Here is a 21,563-nt window from a genome sequence, read left to right on the forward strand (position 1 = left end):
TAGCAATACCAATGTCAACAAAATTATTTTTTTTGCATAACGTGTTTAAAATATGGTAAATAGTCATCTGCCCTACTAAATAACCTCCCGTGTTCGTTACTATTAATATTGAATATTTGTAAAAATGGTGTATTTTATTAAGACACTGTATAGTTGATTTTAAAAATTAAATTTTTCGCTTTCAGAAAAGAAAAAAAGTAGCCGTTGCATCAGAACTTTGAATGGTCTAAAATATCATGATGCCGGATTTTCAATATCTTTTCTAGTTTACGAGATCTAAACGGGACGGACGGACGGACAGACCACACAAAACTAATAGCGTCTATTCCCCTTTCGTGGGCCGCTAAAAATAAGAATGTCCATTACAACAGACAGTGGAAGAGCTAATGTTCTCTTAGAAAAAAATAAAAAATTGAAAGGCCCATCATCAAAGATAACTGGCTATATCAAGCTGGACACTGGGTACAATGTTCATGGTCATTTAGGCGTAATCGTTTCATGTCACCAAAATGTACATGCTTTGCACAAGTAGTGTGTGAAAATGTGATGTCTACTTGTGTCACAATAACATAACCTCTGAGACATAGACGTCTTTGGATGTGTCAGTAAGGCATGATCGTTAAGTTGATTGGCGTACCTCAAAATTTATAACGAAATCTAGCACTGTGGGTTTTGTTGTTTTGTTTTACTTCTGCCTCGAAACTATTTCTTTGTTTACATGTGGCGCCACTTGTTACGTCTAATTATGTGATGAGCCTCTTATAGCGATACACCAACACAAAACGACAAAATCATAGTTTTAAAATCATTTCAAATCGACAAGAAATCTGCATTAAAAAATATTTATGTTTTATTATTTTAGTTTCAAAACGGTTTTCTTTTATTTGCATAAACAACACGCAAACAAAAAGCGGAAAAGGGGGGGGGGGAGGAAAGAGAGGAAAAATCTGACTGATCATCAATAAAAGTTTAGACAATATTTTTGACCGTTTGGTTAGATAGTGTAATGTCTTTCATTGGTCATGCCACTACTCTCTTCTTTCCTTAAAACCAGCAATCGTTGTTTTTGATTTGTTCATTGTTTCTAGCTGTTCTTTTATTTTGGTTGTTGTTTGGTTACTGTTCAGCATTACAGGCCGAATGTAAATAAACTGAAGAGACAGAGGGTTAATCACGTGAAAAGACTAATAGGAACATAATTATTACCATACATGGTATCCTGATAACAGAGACAGGTGTATGTTTGATTCAGGCTCGGTCTAGTGAAACACTTTGGACTGGCTAGACTATTAGATAAGTTCGAGCAAGAAAAAAAAACAATTTCCGCGCAAATAAATTTTATTGATGACTAGTCCGTTTGGGTGGCGGCAAAATTTCTAAAAAAAAAATCAATTAAGCCTCCTCTCTGACAATAATAATTAATATGTGATAGAGATTGTGGTCCCTTTCCACCAAATAGCGCTTGTATAAGCATTCTTCATTCAAACAGGTAACTAAACAATTCAAGACAACACATATAGACAACTACACAATTCAAGACAGCACATAAAAGCAACTACACAATTCAAGACAACACATATAGAGTATACTTAGATTTTTAAATGAACTTACTTCTTAAAGCTCTTCCTTCAGAGTCAGGTGTCCCCCGTTCATAGGCGTCACCGGATTCGGGCTCAGATATTGTATCATACCCAGCAGAGCTAATACTTGACGGTCTCTCCTCCTTCACTCCGGGTGGCGTGTCTCTCTCGTCTGGGCACTGATCGTCGCAGTAGCCGCCTTCGTTTTGGTGCCCGATCTCTGCAGAGGACGTTGCTGCTGAGCTGTCGTCGGATTTGATTTTCTTAGCCGGGGAAAATGCTGAGTGATACGTGCCTTCTAAACCTTCAGGACCCAAGGGTCGAAATGCTCCAGGACGTACTCCATGGTTCATCATCGCCAAGCGCCTGTCAATCCCTGGACGTACAAACGACAAGGGGGAATACAGTGGCGGCGAGAAGGGGTCTCCAGGCCGGAACATTGCGAAGCTTGCTGAGCTGAAAGGTGGAGGAGGAGGGAGATCCTTGTCCATGCCCTGGCCAGTAAATGGATTTGGCGGACCTGGGAGCCTTGGGGTCTCGTTGCCTTCTGTGGTCGAAGCTAGAACCATAAGAGCAGGAGATGTTAGGTTGGGCATAAACGCTGGGTTGTCCATACCACCGCTGCCCGGAGCCGGCGGGAAAAATTGTTTGGGCCAAAAATTAAAACGAAACATTGCTAATGATCGTTGAAGGTCTGTGCTCATCATTTAGAGGGACAAGCAAACAAAGACCACAGAGAGCACGCGTAACTGAGAGGCGAATATTCCACTACTAGAGTGTATTGATTTCCCTCAAACGATGACACTGGAAATTTGGAACCTAAGGTTAGTTTAAAACTACTTCAAAGAAACGAAATAATCTTTCCATGGCACAAAACTTGCCGGTGTGATGCGGACAAACATTTTGTTAACTGTGCAACCAAACTAGTTTTCTGTTAACGCATCCTTTCAGAAATCAGTTTAAAAACAAAATATTGCTTGATCTAGACTAGTAGTACTAGGGCGACACTAAATGAAATGGCATTTAAACTATAATTTGTAAACATATAATACGGCAATGACTTGTTCATTGTCTTCATTTTTTTTCAATATAAACAAAAGATAACAATAGTTTAGCCTTTTTTAAAACAGACCTATCTATTAATTTGTCTCTCTTTAATATGTCATATGAAGACTGTGTCTACTAAATGTAGAAAACAGACAATTAAAAATTGAAGCCTTTTTGTTATATTAAAATTGAGGTCTAAGTATTATTGATTTATTGATCTAAATATCAAGCAATCGTTTTCCATTAATTCATTCGACTTACTCTCTAGACGGCGATAGAAACACAAAGCTCTGCATTTGTTTTTATTCCAAAAAGAAAAATAGGAACCAAATAAAGAAATATTTTATCAGATGCAGATTCAGTAAGCTATTAGATTCTAGATTTATTCAAAACTTTTCTATCATATACTGTATAATGAGGTGCCTTAAAAACACAAAAACCACTTCCTGAAAGTGAAATAGAATCTATTGAAACTAGTTGAAACTCTCTACATAATCTATATAGCACACACTAGACTACAACATTTATTGTTCTTTCAAAGTTTAGAATCTGAATATCTCGTTCACAAATACAGTAGCTTTCGGAAGTCACTTGTAGAAAAAAAATCATGTTTTGTTTAACTTTTGGAAAATCTATCCAGTAGTTTGTGAATTACTGTCACCCTGATGGGCTGTGACATTGTAAAGACACGCCCCTAAAATGTCACTGCGCACCTTATTTGGAAGTGGGCTGCGGCCACACGGCTTAGCGGCGAAAGCGGGTTCCGAATAAAGAAGCTAAGAATATAAAATCTAAAGGGGTAGATAAATCGATCTCAAACAAGCCATCCTATCGTTCAAACATCAGAAATCGGCATTGAAACATAAACTTTAATTATCATCTTGCCTTTAGGATATATCCAAATTATAAAATATATTGCTATTCAGGTTCGATTAATGTGGATAGAGGACAACCCGGATTGTAAACAAAACAAGCTATCGCTAAGTGCGGACAGAGAGGAAGCCAACGAAAGATACATTCATATCGCAAAAGTGGTGAAAGAGGACCTAAAATATAAATAGGACCTGGTTTAATGACAACTGTAGATTTCATAAGTACTCAATATAACAAGAAATTCTGATCGATGACAGCAATATTCAATAGATAGAAATGTCAATACTTACCAAATAACTTACTCGGCTGCTAAGGGGAATCCCAATTTTGATAGCCTCGTTTTCGCGTGAGGTTTCCAATACAATGGAATTATGGGATATTTGCATTTTTTTTTCTATCTTACTCAAACATATTATTGCTGTTTCGATAGATTCAGATTTTTTTTAGACTATTAATATTATTTATAATATTATTACTATTAGATAAATCCTTCTTCATATATCTGTCAAGGAATACAACTTTTTAAAAATCCTCTCTAAAATGCAAACAAATCGTAATGCTTCTAAAGATGACCTACTTTTGTTCTCGATGTTGACTTGAATTTGAACTTTGAACTATTTTGCGCTACATTAATTCTCTATCTAGATTTACGCGTCTAGATCTACTTTTAAATCCCTAGGATTGCAAATCTTGCATTTTAGCCTAGAATGGATTGGGAGGATTTTTTTTTATCTTTGAAATGGTCTGAATCGAATGTTTTTGATTATCAATTATAACATTATAAAAAGATCTAGATGCATGCCATTGCAGGCTGTAGGTTGATCATGGTTGATGTTATCTCCTCGTCTTCCCTCGCTGTAACGATGCGCTCCACCAAGGCTTTCCATTTATGTGTCAAAGGTCAAAGATCCATTACTGTGACGTATCGAGGGACAGGCAGTGTCCACGACTAGTCAATTTATTTATTTATTTTTATATCTGTAAAGTTAATGCGCACTTGAACAATAACATAATATGGGGAGCCTGGATGATATATATTCTGAGATTGAGCCCCGAGGATCGAATCTGCTTTCCTGGGTAGCCTATGGAGTGGCCACCATTCCATACCCCATCTCGAAGCAGCATTTAAGATTAAGCACTAATAACTTACGCAAACTGCAGTGTAAATAAATACTTTGTATAATTTAAATTGAATATGCTATTTTTTAAATATTTATTGCATGACAGATAGACAGATCATTGTAATGATTTTCAATTAATATATTCTTCTCGTGTGTCATTTACTGATGTTAGAAAAAAAAACACACACACACACCTGTGCCATATACTCCCATATCTGATATTGCTCTGTTATAGACTTGTTCTTTCAAAACTGGGATGACGGTATATATTTATGCAACACAAGCATAACTGTTCCGACTTTCTAAACCGTAGCCGCCTACTGTTACACTTTTTAGCTAGCATTTCAAAACAGTTTGTGACATTTTTACCAAAATCTCTCGAAGATATTGAGAATATTATAGACGATAATAAAAAAAAGAGGTCTGATACAATTTATTTTTTGGGTGTGGGGTCATATTATTATTTAGTTTTAATTGAACAATGTACAAGCAATTAAATTACCGTTGTGACCCACTTAAGCTACTATGGGAAACTCACTACAGTAGGTCTTAACAAGTAGGCCTAGGGGCTAGTGGGAAAAAAAGCATGAACAATAACTAGAACTTACCTACTTTTGAGGGGAGACAAACGTGTTGTAAACTACAACAAAATTTACTGAAAATTGAGGTAATGACGTGACAAATGTATGCAGTTATTGAGATCTGGAATAGAGAAGTTCTCTATAGCTTCTGTAAACAGGGACTGTGTTGACGATTGGTAGGCCTATAATATTCTCGTAGACTTTGAATTCATTCAACAAATCTATTCGCATAGTGCAGAAAGCAAAAAAAAAAAAAAAATTAAAATACCAACAGTGGGAAGAATATGGTCTAGTGTTACAGAATACAGGCATACTTACATATATATGTTATATAGGCCTATCTTGTAAATATTCCTAAAATACCACTGATTCATTTATGTATGTATGTATGTTTCAAGAGATCTCATCAACTGCAGTACAGATTCGCACGAAATTTCGTACACAGGCTTCCATACCTCTCAGGTGCTCACTAAGAAACGTTTTGATATATTCGGGGCATAAACACCGCCATTCGCAAAAAGAAAAAAAAATTAAGATTTCTGTTATGGTTAAACCATAGTTAAACCTTGAAACATTGTTGTTGTTTTTTTTTTTTCAGTATTTCAGCAAAAGACCGCATTCTAAATATAAGTCATAAATACAAATGTTTAGTGACACAAAATAGACTACCGTATTTTCAAAAAATTATTTTAGGCATATTTTCTTTCTTTTTCCTAAAAAAAGGAAATAGTTGAGTGATTGGATGTGTATAAAGCTAAATAAAATCAATAATAATAGGTACATGACTCGCCATTGTAGACGACTAAAAAGTTGCCCAATGAAGTCAAATTAATGTTTTCATTTCTTTTTCTCGAGAGGATGTCCGCGCGCTCATGTGTGTAGAAAATAAATACAACATAAAATGTAAATTCTCTAGAATCAAATGTGTTGTCTTAGCCTTAAAACTAAGGGGGAAGCTAAAAAAAGGGAGAAAAAGAGAGGGATTGAGAAAGAAAAAGCAGATCTAGATCTTGATATATTCTACGGGAATAGAACATCTAGAATTAAAAATCCAAAGAATTATATATAGGCCCATAAACAATTAACTAGGATATTGAGCTAAACACATGTTACATTTGGCATATTAGTTTGTTCTTCCGTCCTCTAGATCTACGTGACAGATTGGTAAGCCTAATTTACTTAATTTGATACGATTCTTTGTGTATTGATCTATTAAAATGACTGCTCTACAAATGCCTTGCTATTCTTATTTTATTACTGCACGTGTCCTTATGAGAAAGTTGTGACAGTACTGCCACCTATATTGGGAGTAGACAAGCAAGGGATTTAACTCTTTCTTAGCCACGCATTGTTAGGAGACAACTCTTTTATAGGGGCCACCGCTAACAACCTCGCCCAAACCCAGTTTTGTTGACTTTCGCATTATGTCCTCACATAAATTGAACACTGGAAAGATTTCTCGGGGAATAATTCGAGTGTTTCGTATTTATCTCATTTCGTCCAGTGGCGTGTCAGGCCAGAATAAATCCCTTTGGTAGGGAAGAAGTAATCTTACGGGAGTTGAGACCTTTTCTTCCCTTGCTGACACTTCACACAGAGATCTCTTATGGAGGGTGTTAACATGCAAGTCACAGCTATGATTGCGATTTGGGACGGAATTTCCAACTTCTGGTTTAGCACACACACACACACGCACATGCCAATCCTACACTTACCCTTAGAATTTAAGATTAAGCAATATAAAAAAAAAACTAACTTAATAAACAGCTTCAAATCCATTCAATATCTCAGCCGCCAACAAAGCTGCTTCACTATTGGATGGAAATGTCGAGTCCTAATCATGGGTGCCCAGAATAAATCTTCTAGTCTTAAGGCTAAGTTATTAAAGGATTGGCTGTGTTGATATCTTTTTTTGTATACAGATAACTTCAATATACTGACAAAGATGTTATCAGATTTTAATTGGTTTAACCAAAGCAGCAACAGAAGGTCGTTTGTATTAATGGGAAGGGGTGAGATCAATATAATCGAAGTCTGAGTAGTTTTCTAAGTATTTGTTTCATTAGTTTTGGTGGTGTTTTTTTTTAAGCAGGAAAAGAAAGCTTATTAGGAATGTTTGATAATGGTAAATGGAATCATTTTTTTAGAGATAAAATTCACAATGGAATTTGAAGAATGTTATGTTCTCGTGTGGGCTTTTCAATAAATTGTTCTTTACGCTACTCTAATACGCATATGGACTTGTAATTAATAATTATCAAGTAAAAGAATGGGTTACTTTTAGTTCCCTCGTATATTTAAAGTCTCTTCGTAATTCAGGAGCAACATCCCTTATCAAGAAAGAGTTTAAGTGACCATTAAATAGTAATCATAATACGTTTCATTTAAGGATCGATAGTCTAAAACTTAGTTGATACATAGGACATATAATTCATTCATTGACATGTATAAATGGGGTTAATCACACGTCTTAGATTTTGGTCAATAGATAGTATAGATTCATTAATGTTGTGAATTAATTCTTTATTTTATTCTTTAAGAATCGACACAGCCAAGAAACCTCTAATTCGTTTGTTATCTTATCTTATAAATTACAGACTTTCCTTTCAATGAAAAGATCAATACATCCTATGAGTCAACCTAATGAGTCCAAGTCGTGCATGTTTGTTAGTGTCTTAAAGGGCACTAGGGAAGAAAGAGCACCTGTACGACTTTGTCTAAGCATTCATCGTGTCTAGTTCAAACTTGTTACACTTTTATATCGATCGAAAACAGGAAATCACTAGCATAGACATTCACACATTTACACATTGGACGTTTGTCAACAGCTCGAGTAGTCCAGTTCATCAGCTTCTCAACACTGGGCTACCTTTATAACTCACAGGTCATTACTGTCAACACACACACACACACTCACTCAGACATACAAACATCAATCTGTCCATATAAACTTCTTAGTCAATGCGGTCATCGAACTCATCACATTTATGTTGTCTGTAAGGTGATCAGATATTTATGTTGTATGTAAGGTGACCAGATATGTGTATGTTGTTGTCTGTAAGGTGACCAGATATTTATGTTGTTGTATGTAAGGTGACCAGATATGTATGTTGTTGTAGGTAAGGTGACCAGATACTTGGGGAGGGGACACCTCTCGAGTCTGAGACGTTGAGACGTAAAAAAAAAACAGGCTAAGATTTTTTGAGCAATATTTCAACAACTTGGACTATTGCAATACTACATAAATAGTATAAATAAAAAGGCCTACTCGCAGACAGTTAAAAACAAGCAAAATATTGCAACCATATTTTTAAAAAAACTTCTAAAGGGGAAGAACTCTGTCCTTATAACTATATTTAACAATAATGTACAAGCTATTTCCGCTATTCTATATCAAACAAAATAATTAATTATCGATAATTCATTGGTTAATTGAGTATTTTTGTTTATTGATTCGTGTTTTGTTAGGTAAATAAATAATTGTTTAAAGTATCAAATTGATCGGAGAAAACTTTAGGGAGAAATAGCGTTTACAACTATTCAAGGGGACGAAACCCAACAACTATATCCATATCTGTGAATACTGTAGTATTAGTTTCCCTTGTTGCTATTGAACAAAATAATTAGTAATTGTCTAATTGGTTACTTTTGCTTATTGATTCATGTCTTGTCTATGTCAATGAATAATAGTGCGAAGTTTCAACTTGATCCGAGAATGTGAGTGGGAGAAATAACGTGTACACACTTTCTACCTACCAGACAGACAGACGGACAGACAGACAGAGTGAGTTGATGTAAGCTTTGTAAAAATATTTGAAAATAAATATGCCGGTACTAGTAAGTAAAACCCCAAATTAAATTTTCTAATCATTTATTTGTTTTACAGACTCGGACTGTGTTGCTGTTTTCATTTTTTTTAACGTTCACACATTTCATTAAATAACCAAATATATTGTACACGACACTTGCAACAGGAAATAAACCCATCTCTCTCCAGAGATTTAATTGAATCAGGAAAGAATCGATTGATTTGGATCGACAAACATTTATTAAAGCTCTGTGAGTGCTGTGGAACGACGTGGAGACTGGAGGACTAGTCGCTGTATGGGCAAGGATGGCGTGGAACTGAAGACGACTGTTGTAAAATATTCAATTGTTGGTGTATCTGGGGAACGAGGACTGCACCTGCTTACAGTTGGGCCGTCAATGCTGACTTGATTAAAGAAGAAAAGCTTTTCACTGGGTAGAATGGTCAAGGCAGAACGTTTTCTTGCAGATGTGTAATTAACTTAGACCTGAGTATGGGGTTTGTGAATTGTGAGAAAATAATCAGAAAAGTACATCAGCTATATAGGGTCTATATGTATTACAGTAATTAGAATGTGTGTATAATAAAGTAAAAAAAAAAAAAAAAAAGTAAAGTAACCCTTTCTGTCCCTGCGATCTATAGTGCAGATGATTCATCTGATAACGAGAGTGTCATGTGGCCACTTCTGACACCATGTAGAATATTCGTGTTACGCAAATAACAAACTAGTGTTAAAGAGGGAAGACATATTAGGAACTCCATTTATTACGCAAACACAAGCGGTGTTACACTGACGAGCTAGTGTGCAAATGTACATATAATACCAATAGGCCTATGTTACAGCCAGCTTTCCACAACTAATGTCAGGTACCCATTTGAGTAAGGTGGACACAGGGGCGCTCTATCGAACTCAAAGCCAAGCGCTTTACCACTCAACCACCACTAACTCTGTATGTATAATAATTAATAATGTACTAAATATATAGATTTAGAACGTCACACATAGATAGCTAGATAGATGATAGATAGATGATAGATAGATAGATAGATAGATAGATAGATAGATAGATAGATAGATAGATAGATAGATAGATAGATAGATAGATAGATAGATAGATAGATAGATAGATAGATAGATAGATAGATAGATAGATAGATAGATAGATAGATAGATAGATAGATAGATAGACTATTCTCTTCTAGTTGAAGGGCCTCTGAGCTCGGTCATAGGAACAAATGATAACCATGTAGATCCTCCTATGCCACAATCACAAGAATAAGTAGTTTTAAAAGCACAGCAATACCACTCACACCTCAAACACATGCACCATCTTGTGTCGGCCACATCACTCAAGTATGGACATGTATATTTATCTCGATTCTGTCTCGTACTTACTTATTTGAAATAGGGCCTACATAGTCTATGTAGATGGTGCCTATATAATATACATAATATACTCCTCAAAGCACTCCCTTTCCACGGCCTGGTCTTCTCTATCCAAATCTTTTAGAGTGCAAGAAACACAGAAATAAAGATCTAATAATGTTGCCATGACAATGGAGTGCATCATCTAATCATTGCGTTCAATAGATATACTCTTCTAATAAAATGTTCAGGTCAGGACTAGTCTGGATACGTTATCTGAGGCACGAGGCATGACGTTGACTTCTGTATGTCATTTGGGGGATTTTTTTTTCTCGTGTGCTGTTAATGTTCTTCTGTTCCAGGCCATCCATCTATTTCTCACTCCTACGCATTACAGATAATCTATGTTATTATTTTACATCGCTTAAATTTGAAATTTTGGCTTTTTCTTAAACAAGGCCTCAGCGAGAAATTCCTTACTCGACTCAATTTGTTGTTCAGTAAAGAGATGAAAAAAAAATAGACGTAGCTACATGAACATTTTGCGCACACAGAGAAGGCAGCTCAAATATTATATGTAGAAAACATGGTAGCAAATTAAAGTGTCCCGGTATTCCGGCTCTTACGGTCTCAAAGTGGCACCCTGGTCAAAATGTTCGTGGAGTTGAATATATAATAGAGAGCGCAAAACTAGCTCTCACTGCGTTACTTTAATGTACTGGGGGACTTTGATCGGTCTTTTATCTCCAAGATTTTACGGTGGTAAATTGAGACCCACTAACTCCGTCCAGATAATCTAATATGCCGTGGAGCTGTCCAGAAAGTGATTACCTATAACATGGTAGACTCGCGAAATATGGTAGCTACACACTAGGTATATGCAGGGCCGGACTTAGGCCACTGCAACCTACGCGGTCGCAGTGGGTCCCGCACTTTCTTAGGCCCCGCGCTAATGCTAGGTGTAAATTATTAAATTAAAACTTTATAACTTATAAATAATAAAAGTTTTTCCGCGGCTTCCTGATTTCCCAAGGGGGTTCCTGGAAATGTCCTGTCATCATCATCATCATTCCTTTGAGTTCCTCATGGAACATAGGGCCTCGACATAAACACGCCACTCTCCACGGTCTCTTGCTAGCTTTTTGATGGTGTCCCAGCTCTTCCCGGTCTTCTCTGCTTCTTCAAGTACACTGCGTCGCCATGTTCTTTTTGGTCTTCCTCTGCGTCTTGTTCCCTGGGGGTTCCACTCTATGGCCTGCCTAGCTCTGTTGCTGGTATCTTTTCTAAGGGTGTGACCAATCCATCTCCACTTCCTCTCTAAGATCTGCACTTCTATATTTTTCTGTCCACTCATCTCCCACAGTTTGGTGTTTTCTACTTTGTCATACCAGTGTATTTTTAGGATATTTCTCAGGCATCTGTTGATGAAGGTCTGTATTTTTTTTTGTTGTGGCTTCAGTTGTTCTCCATGTTTCAGAACCATACAGTAGGACAGCCTTGACATTAGAATTAAAGATTCTTAGTTTAGTCTTGTTTGAGATGTAAGGAGATTTCCAGGTTGGTTTTAGCTGTGTAAATGTCTGACGTGCTAGATTTATACGGCGTTTAATGTCTTCATCTGTTCCACCTGATATACTGACTACACTCCCAAGGTATATAAAATTTTCTACTTGGTCTATTGTCTGAGAATCCAATACTATGTCTCCACTTTGTTTATTGTTTACTTTAAGTACTTTAGTTTTTTGGTGGTTTATTTTGAGGCCTACTCTTTTTCCTACTTCGCTTAAAGCTGTGACCTTTTCTTGCATATCCTGTAGTCTGTGTGATAATAGGGCTATGTCATCAGCGAATTCCAGATCTTCCAGCTTTTGTGTGAGAGTCCATTGGATTCCTTTCCCTGCGTTAGAGTAGGCTTCTTTTGTGACCCAATCCAGTACTAGAAGGAACAGGAGTGGTGAAAGAAGACATCCCTGTTTGACTCCTGTTGTGACTGGAAATTCCTCTGACAGCTTGCCACAGTGGGTTACTTGGCAGGTGAAACCATCATAAAGGTTCTTGATTATGGTTATTATTTTATTGGGGATCCCATAATGTCTCATTACTGTCCAGATAGATTCTCTGTCGACACTATCAAAAGCTTTTTCAAAGTCAACAAAAGTTGCATAGAGAGGAGATTGCCATTCGACACATTGTTCTACAATTATCCTGAGTGTAGCTATTTGGTCAGCACAAGATCTCCCTTTTCTGAATCCGGCCTGTTCTTCCCTTAGGTGTTCATCACATGCTCCCTTTATTCTGTTTAGTAGGATTCTGCTAAAAATCTTGCTTGGTACTGACAGCAAAGTGATGCCTCGCCATTTCTCACATTGTGATAGATCTCCACTCTTTGGTATTTTAATTAGCAAGCCCTTTTTCCACTCACCCGGAGGTGTTTCTGTTAACCAAATTTTGTTGAATAGTTTGTGCATTTGGTCAACTATTTCACTTCCTCCTTCTTTTAGGACTTCGGGTGGTATGTTGTCAATTCCAGCTGCTTTACCTGTCTTCATTTGTTTGAGTGCATTCCTTATTTCTTCTTTTGTTATTTCTTCCATGTTTATGTCTAGTGTTGGTCCTGCATTTAGATCTGGTGGATTTCGTGATTTAGGTCTATTGAGCACTTCTTGAAAATATTCTTTCCATCTTTCAAGTTGTTCATTTATTGAAGAAAGTAGTTTTCCGTATTTGTTTCGGACTGGAACATTGCAATTAGCCTTTTTGGTACTGAGAAGTTTGGTGATTTTGTATAGTTGTTTTATATCTCCTTTACCTGCTGCTTCTTCTGCCTGTTCTGCCAGATTATTGTAAAATGATCGTTTGTCTTGTCTAAGCATTTTGGTGACTTTCTGTGAAACTGCTTGGTAGTCTTGTTTTGATTGTTGCTTGTGGTTTCTTGTTTTTGCTAGGTTAACTGCCTGTTTAGCGCATTTCCTTTCTTCGATTAATTTCCATGTCTCGTCACTAATCCACTGTTTTTTCTTCTTAGGGTTAAGGCTTAGTACTTCATTGCTTGTTTCAGTAATAATTTCTTTGAAATTTTGCCAAGATTTATCGACGCTTTGTTTGGCCTCATCTAGTTGTAGCACAGCAAATCTATTTTGAAGGGATAGTTGGAATTCCTTTTTAATCTGTGTGTTGTTGAGCTTGTCTAGGTCAAATCTTTTCCTTTTGTTTCTTTCTGTTTTATTGCTGGCCAGCTTCATTTTTAGTTTGGCAACAACTAGGTGGTGGTCTGAGCCAATATCTGCTCCTCTTCTGTTTCGTACATCTAGTAATGTGCTTCTCCAGTTCCGCCGTATGGTAATGTGGTCGATTTGATTCTCTGTTTTATTGTCTGGTGAAACCCATGTCACTTTGTGGCATTTTTTGTGGGGGAAAATGCTGCCTCTTATCACTAATTCATTAAATGTGCAGAAGTCTGCAAACATTTCTCCATTTTCGTTTATGGTGCCAAGTCCATGGGTGCCCATACTTTTCTCTCTCTCTCTGTTGTCACTTCCCACTTTGGCATTCAAGTCTCCCATGACGATCAAAACATCTCTTGTAGGTATTTTGTCAACTATACTTTGCAGTTGGTCATAGAATGTATTTTTGTCAGTATCACTTGCAAGGTTGGTGGGAGCATAGCACATAATGATGTGAACATTTTTGAACTTAGACAAAAATTTGGCTCTAATTATTCGTTCTGAAACTGGTTCCCATTCTAAAAGACTTTTGAAAGCTTCCTTGTTTAGTAGTAGTGCTACACCATTTTCATGTAAGTCATCTTCTTTTTCCTTTCCAGAGAAGAGAAGGGTTTCTCCTGATTGCAGTCTTGTTTCACCGAATGTGTTCCATCGAACTTCACTCATTCCCAGGATCTGTAGTTTGTAGTTGGCCATTTCCTTGGCAGTTTGTGCACATCTACCTGGTTCTAGTAAAGTGCGGACATTCCATGTTCCCAAGTTAAATGCTGCCTTCTGAATAAGGAAGTGTTTCTTTTTCATTGGTTTAAGTAGAGTGATCGGCCTCACAGGATTCGTTCGACTTTCCCTGCATAGCTTCATAAGTCTCCTTTGTGGAGCTCTACTTTCGCCTCTGACAATGTTTAGTGTTTGTGCTTTTGTTCTGGTTTCTATAACACTTTTTTTTTCCATGGACAGGTTGTTAGCCTATCGCACAACCCCTGTGTCCCGGGGAGGGGGATGCACCTTTTGTCTGGCCTCTTTCCTAACAGACCTGTCCGGCTTGGTAGTACCTGCCAGGAGTGATGAGCTCCCGCCGGTATAGCTCTGAGGGTCATTGAGGCACTCAAGCTGTCACACCACGGCAAGGTATGTGCATCAGGTGACAGGAAATGTCCTGTAATAGCAAAATATACCTAAAAATCCTGGAAATATCTTTAAAAATCTCCCGAAAACTCGTATCAAATCTCCTGAAATCAAATAACTTCTTATAATACGTAGCAAGTTTACAAGTAGGCTACTGAATTTGTTGTAACGAGAAGTTATAGGCTAATGGTAGTAGGCTAACCAGGAGTTGATGGCCTAGTACTACGTAGGCTACGATATAGGCTTGCAATTCTTTGCACTTTAAATATTGTGAAATACTCTACGCAATGGCAGTCATGACGTGGGCCTATGTTTTCATTTGCATATAGGCTACGGCTAATCACACGCCTAAACTAAGCTAATGTGATAAATGTTTTGTTTTTCCCGAAGAGGAAATGCTTGCCAGTAGGCTCTAGGCCTAGTCTTTCAATCATCAATGTGATAAATGTGAAAGTTCCATTGAACAAGAGTGATAGAGTGAAGTCATATTGGTAAATTTATATTGGCAGGTTAAACACGTATATAACAAGAAAGATGAACCTACGACTAGATCTATATAATGAGCTAGATCTATAATAATCTATATACTAGGCTGCAACTTTCACCCCCTACCCTTTTTTTTTTAATCCTGCGGGCGCCCCTACCTATATAACATTTTAGACCTTTAAATGTCCTAGGACCTCACGCAGAGGAGGCCTTAGCAGTGCGTGGGTCCCTGGATCATTGTCCTAGCGAGTATCATAGGTCTAGATCTATCTACATCTAAATTTATATATTTACTATTGACCATTAATTACATTATTTATATCTTTAATTTTTGTCCCCCGGCTTTTTAAGGTTTACATTTTTAACTACCTCGATAAAAACTTGGATTACTTCCACTGTGTTGTTTGGAGGTCGACGATATCAACAATGGGGAATATGTGGTATGCATATGTTTCCCATCCTGACACTGCACCAGATTTCAATAAACCACCAACATTTGATCCACTTTTAGGCTTTCCAAATGGTCGTAAAGAACGATGTAAGACATTTTAGTCCATGCCTACTATTATACTACTAGATTTAGATCTAGTAACTGTTACTGTTACGTAGTCTGTACTGTTACAGTAACTGTAGTCACACTTGTGACACTGTGACTGTGTGTAGTGTTACGTGTAGTGACAGTCAGTGTGTAGTAGTACTGTTATTGTTAAGTCAGTGTAGTCACACTCACACTTTGACTGTTATTGTTTTAACTCACTTAAATAACTGTCTGTAGACCACTGTCACTGTAGTACTGTAGTGTAGACATAGTCACTGTATCGTTAATTTTAAAAGTTAAAACTAAGTCTAAAGTCTAGTAAAGTTAAAGTTAAAAGTAGGCCTTAGCCTTAGCCTGTAGAACTGTACACATAACACTGGGTAAATTAGATTTAGATCTACACACACAGTTGAATTGTGAGTTACACTGTAACTGACTGTTAGTGTTACAGTCACAGTTCACAGTGTTACACTGACTTAAATTAAGTTAAAAAAACATTCTAAATTGAAATACACCTATAATTTAGTATAAAATCTAGATTACTGCTAGTAGTAGATCTAGCAATTTAGCAGTTAACACAGCCTATACTAGCCTATACTAGCCAATAGCAGAATTTCTGAAACTTTTACTAGGCTAGTTAGGATAATATTAGCTAGGGCTAAAGTGTATGAGGTCCTGATAAAAAAAACAACAAGTGGGGTGGATGTTGGTCGATTTTCTTTTTATGGAGCAAAATAAAAAGAAGTATTTTTATCATAGATATAGTTTTATTCATAGTTATCAATTCAGGTTTGACTATTAACTAAGTGAAATGACATTGACATTATTACCAATGTTTAACATTTAAAAATATTTTGAAATTTATCTTCTAATAAGGTCCTTTTAAAATGTGTTTGACGTTTTTTCGAGAGGTGTCTGCAACAATAGTCAATATTGACACTAAAGCATTTTTATACAAAGCGTTTCAAAACATCTCTGTTAGTGCGATTCTTCTCGGCTTTCTTTTATATTAGAATGGTAAAAAAATCTCCCTACTGTTTTACATCTTTATGTTGGCAACTTTTGTGAGTAACAAAAAATTAAAAGGTCCACAGCAAGATTACTTATTTAACATGAAGATGATCTTGCCCATTACTGACGTAGTTGTGCTATTGTATAATATATGTAACTCAAATGTTCTCACATAACAGTAATGGCCAGTGCTGCCTCCTTTTTTATTATACTTTATTTGATTATTGTTGTTGTTTTTTTTTTATAATTTTTTTTTGCTAGAATGAATAGTGTGCTCTATTTTAAGAAAACACTTCAATATCAACCTGTCCCTTTTTTACTTTAATCACTTTTAACTTGTGCTCTTCTTACTACTGTCAGGATGGGTCATTGACCATGAATAAAAATGAGTTGTGAAGCTCAGAGCGCAGAAAACTGCTCGGTGCTGGAGCACTGCCCTGTACCCAACTGTGGGATCTTTCTGTGCTACCCCAAACTTCCTTGCTTGATGGGGACAATCTGCTGCCTCTCTAAGAATATCTACAAAAAAAAACTTTTTAATTATCTATGAAACACTAATTTAGAAAAAATTAAGGTTTTAATGGACTAGCTTTAATAAACTATTAATATGTAAATTTGTATTCATAACATATTGTTAATAATTATGCAAAATAAAACCTTTAAGTTTCTTTTATTTTTCATTTCATTATATAAGCCCACCTAACCCCCACTGTTAGAGCCTACCCTAGATTTTCAGCTTGTGTGGGTACAAACAAAATATTTCTTGTTGGGAAGGGGCGGGGTGGCACTGTCAAAAGTTAGCCTAGTACTTTAAACTTAGCTAGATCTACTTAACTGACTTTTTACGGTTATAGACTTGAAGTAGGTAGAATAACTAGTCTATTTAGATATGTCTAGTGGCTTTTGACTAAATTCTAGATCTAGACAGAGATTTACTAAGCTATAACACTAGATAGTAATCAGTAATTTTAAATATATTTAGATTTATCTAGTTAAGATAGTTCAGTAGTTAAGTAGGTCTACAGTTATCTAGAGATCTAGGTAGGCAGTATCAGTATGATATTGTTGATTGAGAGCACTATTGGGGTTTAATCAAACTGTTCTAACCAATGCTTTTGTACATTGAATGGCACAATGCTCATATGGTGTGAACTTGGTTAGTTGATGTAATCCCATAAAGTTACTGACTAACATTAGTGTTTGTTTCATTTCAAAGAGAACTCAAATTTTATTATTATGTCTTTTTTTTTTCCAGCGCATTTTTTAATCTTGGATATTATGGATCTAAAATATGATATAAACACATTTATATTAGTTCACAAATTTGAGTGAACCAAGGAAATCACTGTGTCTTCAATGCAAGGCTTTTTTTTTAGGCAACATATGAGAAAATACATAAAAACCCATCAAAAAGTCATTATTATGCATTTAGCCCTCTGCAGCTTCTAAAAAGCTTTTCCAAAAGTTTTATTAAATAGTCAAAAAGAAATACAAGTTGCAAAATCGTTTGAATTTAAATCCATAAAAAACAACAACAAGCCATTGTTTTAATAATTGAGACACACATATCTTTTGATAATGATTGAACACAATTAAAAATTTGTATCAATATAAGACAAATAGACACTTAAAGCTAATTATGAAAGACACAAATTGATACTCAAACAGATTTAGGGAGAATTAACTATAGGCTACCATTCCTGTCTATTGCAAGAGTGGAGCTCTCTTTGTTTCCTTTCAGTTTTATAGTTTCTGTCTCTCTGTATAGAGTGTTACAATTATTTAAACAAAAGACAGAAGAAAAACACAAATTATATTAACAATGAACCCTATGGCTTGTGGCAAATATTTTCTAAAAATATTTGTAAACCTTGTTTAGGTGCCTTTACAAGTATTAAGTATAACTTGCAACTCATACACACTTTAAACAAGTCTCATTGACAGGTTGTAATGTCATCATTTATATAAATTTTGACAATGAGTACCTATAAATGATGACATTACAATTTCATTGTTTTAATGATATGGAATTATAATTTTCTTGAGCCTTGTAAGAATTAAATTAAATGTAGTCTTGTTCAGCTAGGTATATAAAGACTAGATTTTTACTCTGCATTACTTTTATACTGGTAACCAGTGGGATGCTGAGTGGTATAAACTGCTTTGCTGCTTATCAAGAAGGGTTTGAGTTCAAATCCTGACTCAAGCTGAGTTGTGTTTGCTGAGTGTCTAAAGGCAGCACAGAAACCTTCTCCCAGATATCCCATTCCCCCACATGTACACAAAAGAGATTGGACCAGAGCATGAAGGTTGCGCTATACAAAGTGCTGCATGTTTTTCTTCTCTTCTTTTATTTAACAAATTAAAAGTTGTTAATATTTTAGATTTATGGGCCTAGAATAGTTAAGCTGTATTATCTAAATGAAGTGTACAAAATCTCTATCCATAATTCTAAAATTTTAAAATACAAAAATAATATCCTTGATTTTAAAATAATAATGTGAATATGATAAACTATGACAGGTATAAAAGCTACCAGGGAAGAACTTGATAAAGCCAACATCCCATTAAGCAAAAGAGATTATTGTGTGGATTACTTTTTGGAACTCATCAAGTGTCGACAACAACACTTTCCAAATACACATGCACAGTGTTCTCATCAGTTCCATGCTTGGGAGCAATGTGAAAAAGAAGAGTAAGTGTTTATCTTTTAAGATCTTATTACAGATGTTCCTTCAAAAGAAGATAATTATGTCATGATTATTATGTCCTATGCTTATTTACATGTCTATCTATTCTTGCATGTTAATTAGAGAGTTAAACTTTACTAAGTCATTCTTTTTTTATACCTGGGGAATTTATGCAACCCATTCTATGCAATAATAGCATTTTGGAAGAAGGAGCACTTGTCCAATTTTGCCTAGCATGTGGAGTAAGTTCATATTTTGATGGTGTCATGTAAAAAACATAAAGCAGCTGTTGCACTAAGTTTATTTTTAGATTGAATATTTGCAGTCCAAGTTCATGGTTGTATTTTGTTGACAACAAAAACATTGATGGTTTTTCCCTAAGCTTTAAAACTAGTTTAGATGATGCTAGAAGGGGCAAGAAGTAGTATTTAAAGACTTGCATACCAGTATTGAGGCCCAACAGAGTTCTGTGACTAAAGTAAAAGAATTTAAATTGAACTGTATTGTACATTTTATGTAGTGTGTATATTATTAAAGTGATTACAAGGACTTGAATAAAAGCTTTGTATTTATTTAAAGAAGATTTTAGTTTTGAGTTTATACTTTGAAGTAGTATTTCCTGCATCACGATATTGTTTGAGAAGTCTGTAAATGCTTAATAGAGAGAACTATGCAAAATTAGAACATCAGAAACGCATTGTCTGACCAACTCAATCTCATCGTAACATCTACCAACACGTCAAACATATTGTCACAGATGGGTATAATTAACAACTACTTTAAAAACTTCAGTGTATTCTCTTTGTGAGTCTAGCTATTGAGTGTGTGTGAGGAACAAAACCTAGACTAATATTTGAATGAGTACATTTAAATTATTGCAATTAAAATTTAAACTGTTCAATTGATCATTTATTTACAGTGAAGTCTTGAGGCTTAAAGAATATGAAAGGGAGAAGCGATTAAAAGAAAGGAGCAAGAGGATAGCTTGCAAAGAAAGTTTAGAAACATTGGCAGAGTGATTGGTATGATGATGTCTAAATTAGAACTACAATAACTAAAAAATTGTGTACACTATTTGTGTGAATATTTTGTACAAATGTTGTTGTTTTTTTAATCTTTGGATTAAAAAAAAAGACTTAAAAATACAATTTTTTCTTACCTATATCTAATAAGAAACTGATACAGCTAAGAATTCTAGCACTAATACGTTTGATGATTTATTTGTTCTACTTTTTGAAGCTAGTTGAATGCAAGGCATGCTGAAAGTTTGGTCAAATATAAAATACTTGATCAATGTATCTGAAGTCTATTTCTTTTCAAATACCGGGTAGTCATTTGTTTTTAAAATAAATATTTTTTTTTTTTCTCATTTGTTGTATATTTATTTGTTTTATTTTAAAAGTTTAATCATACCAAGATGAAAAAAAATGGTTTTAAGTTCTCATGATCTTATCTTTTTTCAATTAATATTTTAAGATTTTTTTTTTTTTAAGCTTATTGCATTATGTTCTAGACCAGGGGTGGGCAAATTACAGACAGCAGGCCAGATGCAGCCCGCGAACACCTACAGAATTCAGGTGTGCCCACAGATTAAACATATAATAAAGGGAAAAAATATAATTAAATAATTTTTAATTATCTTCTTATCTCTTATGATGAAGAGACTAAAGAAACATTGTCTCTGCATGTCATTCTAAAAAGTTTAAAGCAAATGAAAATTATGCTTGTTTGCAATATTTCCATCCATTTAGTCAAAGACATAAACTCGGGCCAGTATTTATTCAATGCTATGAAGAACTGTGCTGAAAGTGTTAAGTTGGCTTGAAACATGATGGCAAGTGTAACAACTGATGGAGCCTGTGCTTTGACTGAGTAAAACAGTTTTTTTTTTAAATAAATTAAAAAACAATATCCCAACTATAAACTCTACACAGGAAAGTTTGCATAGAACTGCATTGAATATCAAACATGTTATTGACCCAATTATCAGTGATCAAACTTATCAGAGCTAGGGGACTAAATCACAAACAGTTCCGAGAAGTACTTGAAGGTGTGAAAACAAAACATTCCAATGTTTGGTATCACATTGGTGTCCACTGGGTTAGCAAGGGCA

General features: G+C 35.4%; 2 protein-coding genes across 4 annotated transcripts in view; one reads left to right on the plus strand and one right to left on the minus strand.

The window, feature by feature from the left end:
- LOC106064115 (E3 ubiquitin-protein ligase Rnf220-like) overlaps positions 1 to 3,933 on the minus strand; it is a 53,290-nt gene extending 49,357 nt beyond the window's left edge. The window contains exons 1-2 of one of the 3 annotated variants that reach the window (XM_056029507.1): positions 3,791 to 3,933; positions 1,612 to 2,139 (exon numbers count right to left, since the gene is read on the minus strand). In XM_056029507.1, the coding sequence (XP_055885482.1) occupies positions 1,612 to 2,071 (460 nt within the window). In that variant the 5' untranslated portion in view covers positions 2,072 to 2,139; positions 3,791 to 3,933. Of the gene's footprint in view, positions 1 to 1,611; positions 3,248 to 3,790 lie in introns of those variants that run through there. The other 2 variants (XM_056029505.1, XM_056029504.1) reach the window with 2 other exon arrangements.
- An 11,578-nt stretch (positions 3,934 to 15,511) lies between these two features.
- Positions 15,512 to 20,819, plus strand: LOC106063963 (NADH dehydrogenase [ubiquinone] 1 beta subcomplex subunit 7-like; the record flags this gene model as incomplete). Its single annotated transcript, XM_013222452.2, has 3 exons — positions 15,512 to 15,749; positions 19,284 to 19,455; positions 20,370 to 20,819. Coding segments are annotated over 3 exons (510 nt in total), but the record flags the coding sequence as incomplete, so codon positions are not given.
- Positions 20,820 to 21,563: the final 744 nt, after the last annotated feature.

This window comes from Biomphalaria glabrata, chromosome 5 (assembly GCF_947242115.1).
Source record: "Biomphalaria glabrata chromosome 5, xgBioGlab47.1, whole genome shotgun sequence".
NCBI classification, from domain to species: Eukaryota; Metazoa; Mollusca; class Gastropoda; family Planorbidae; genus Biomphalaria; species Biomphalaria glabrata.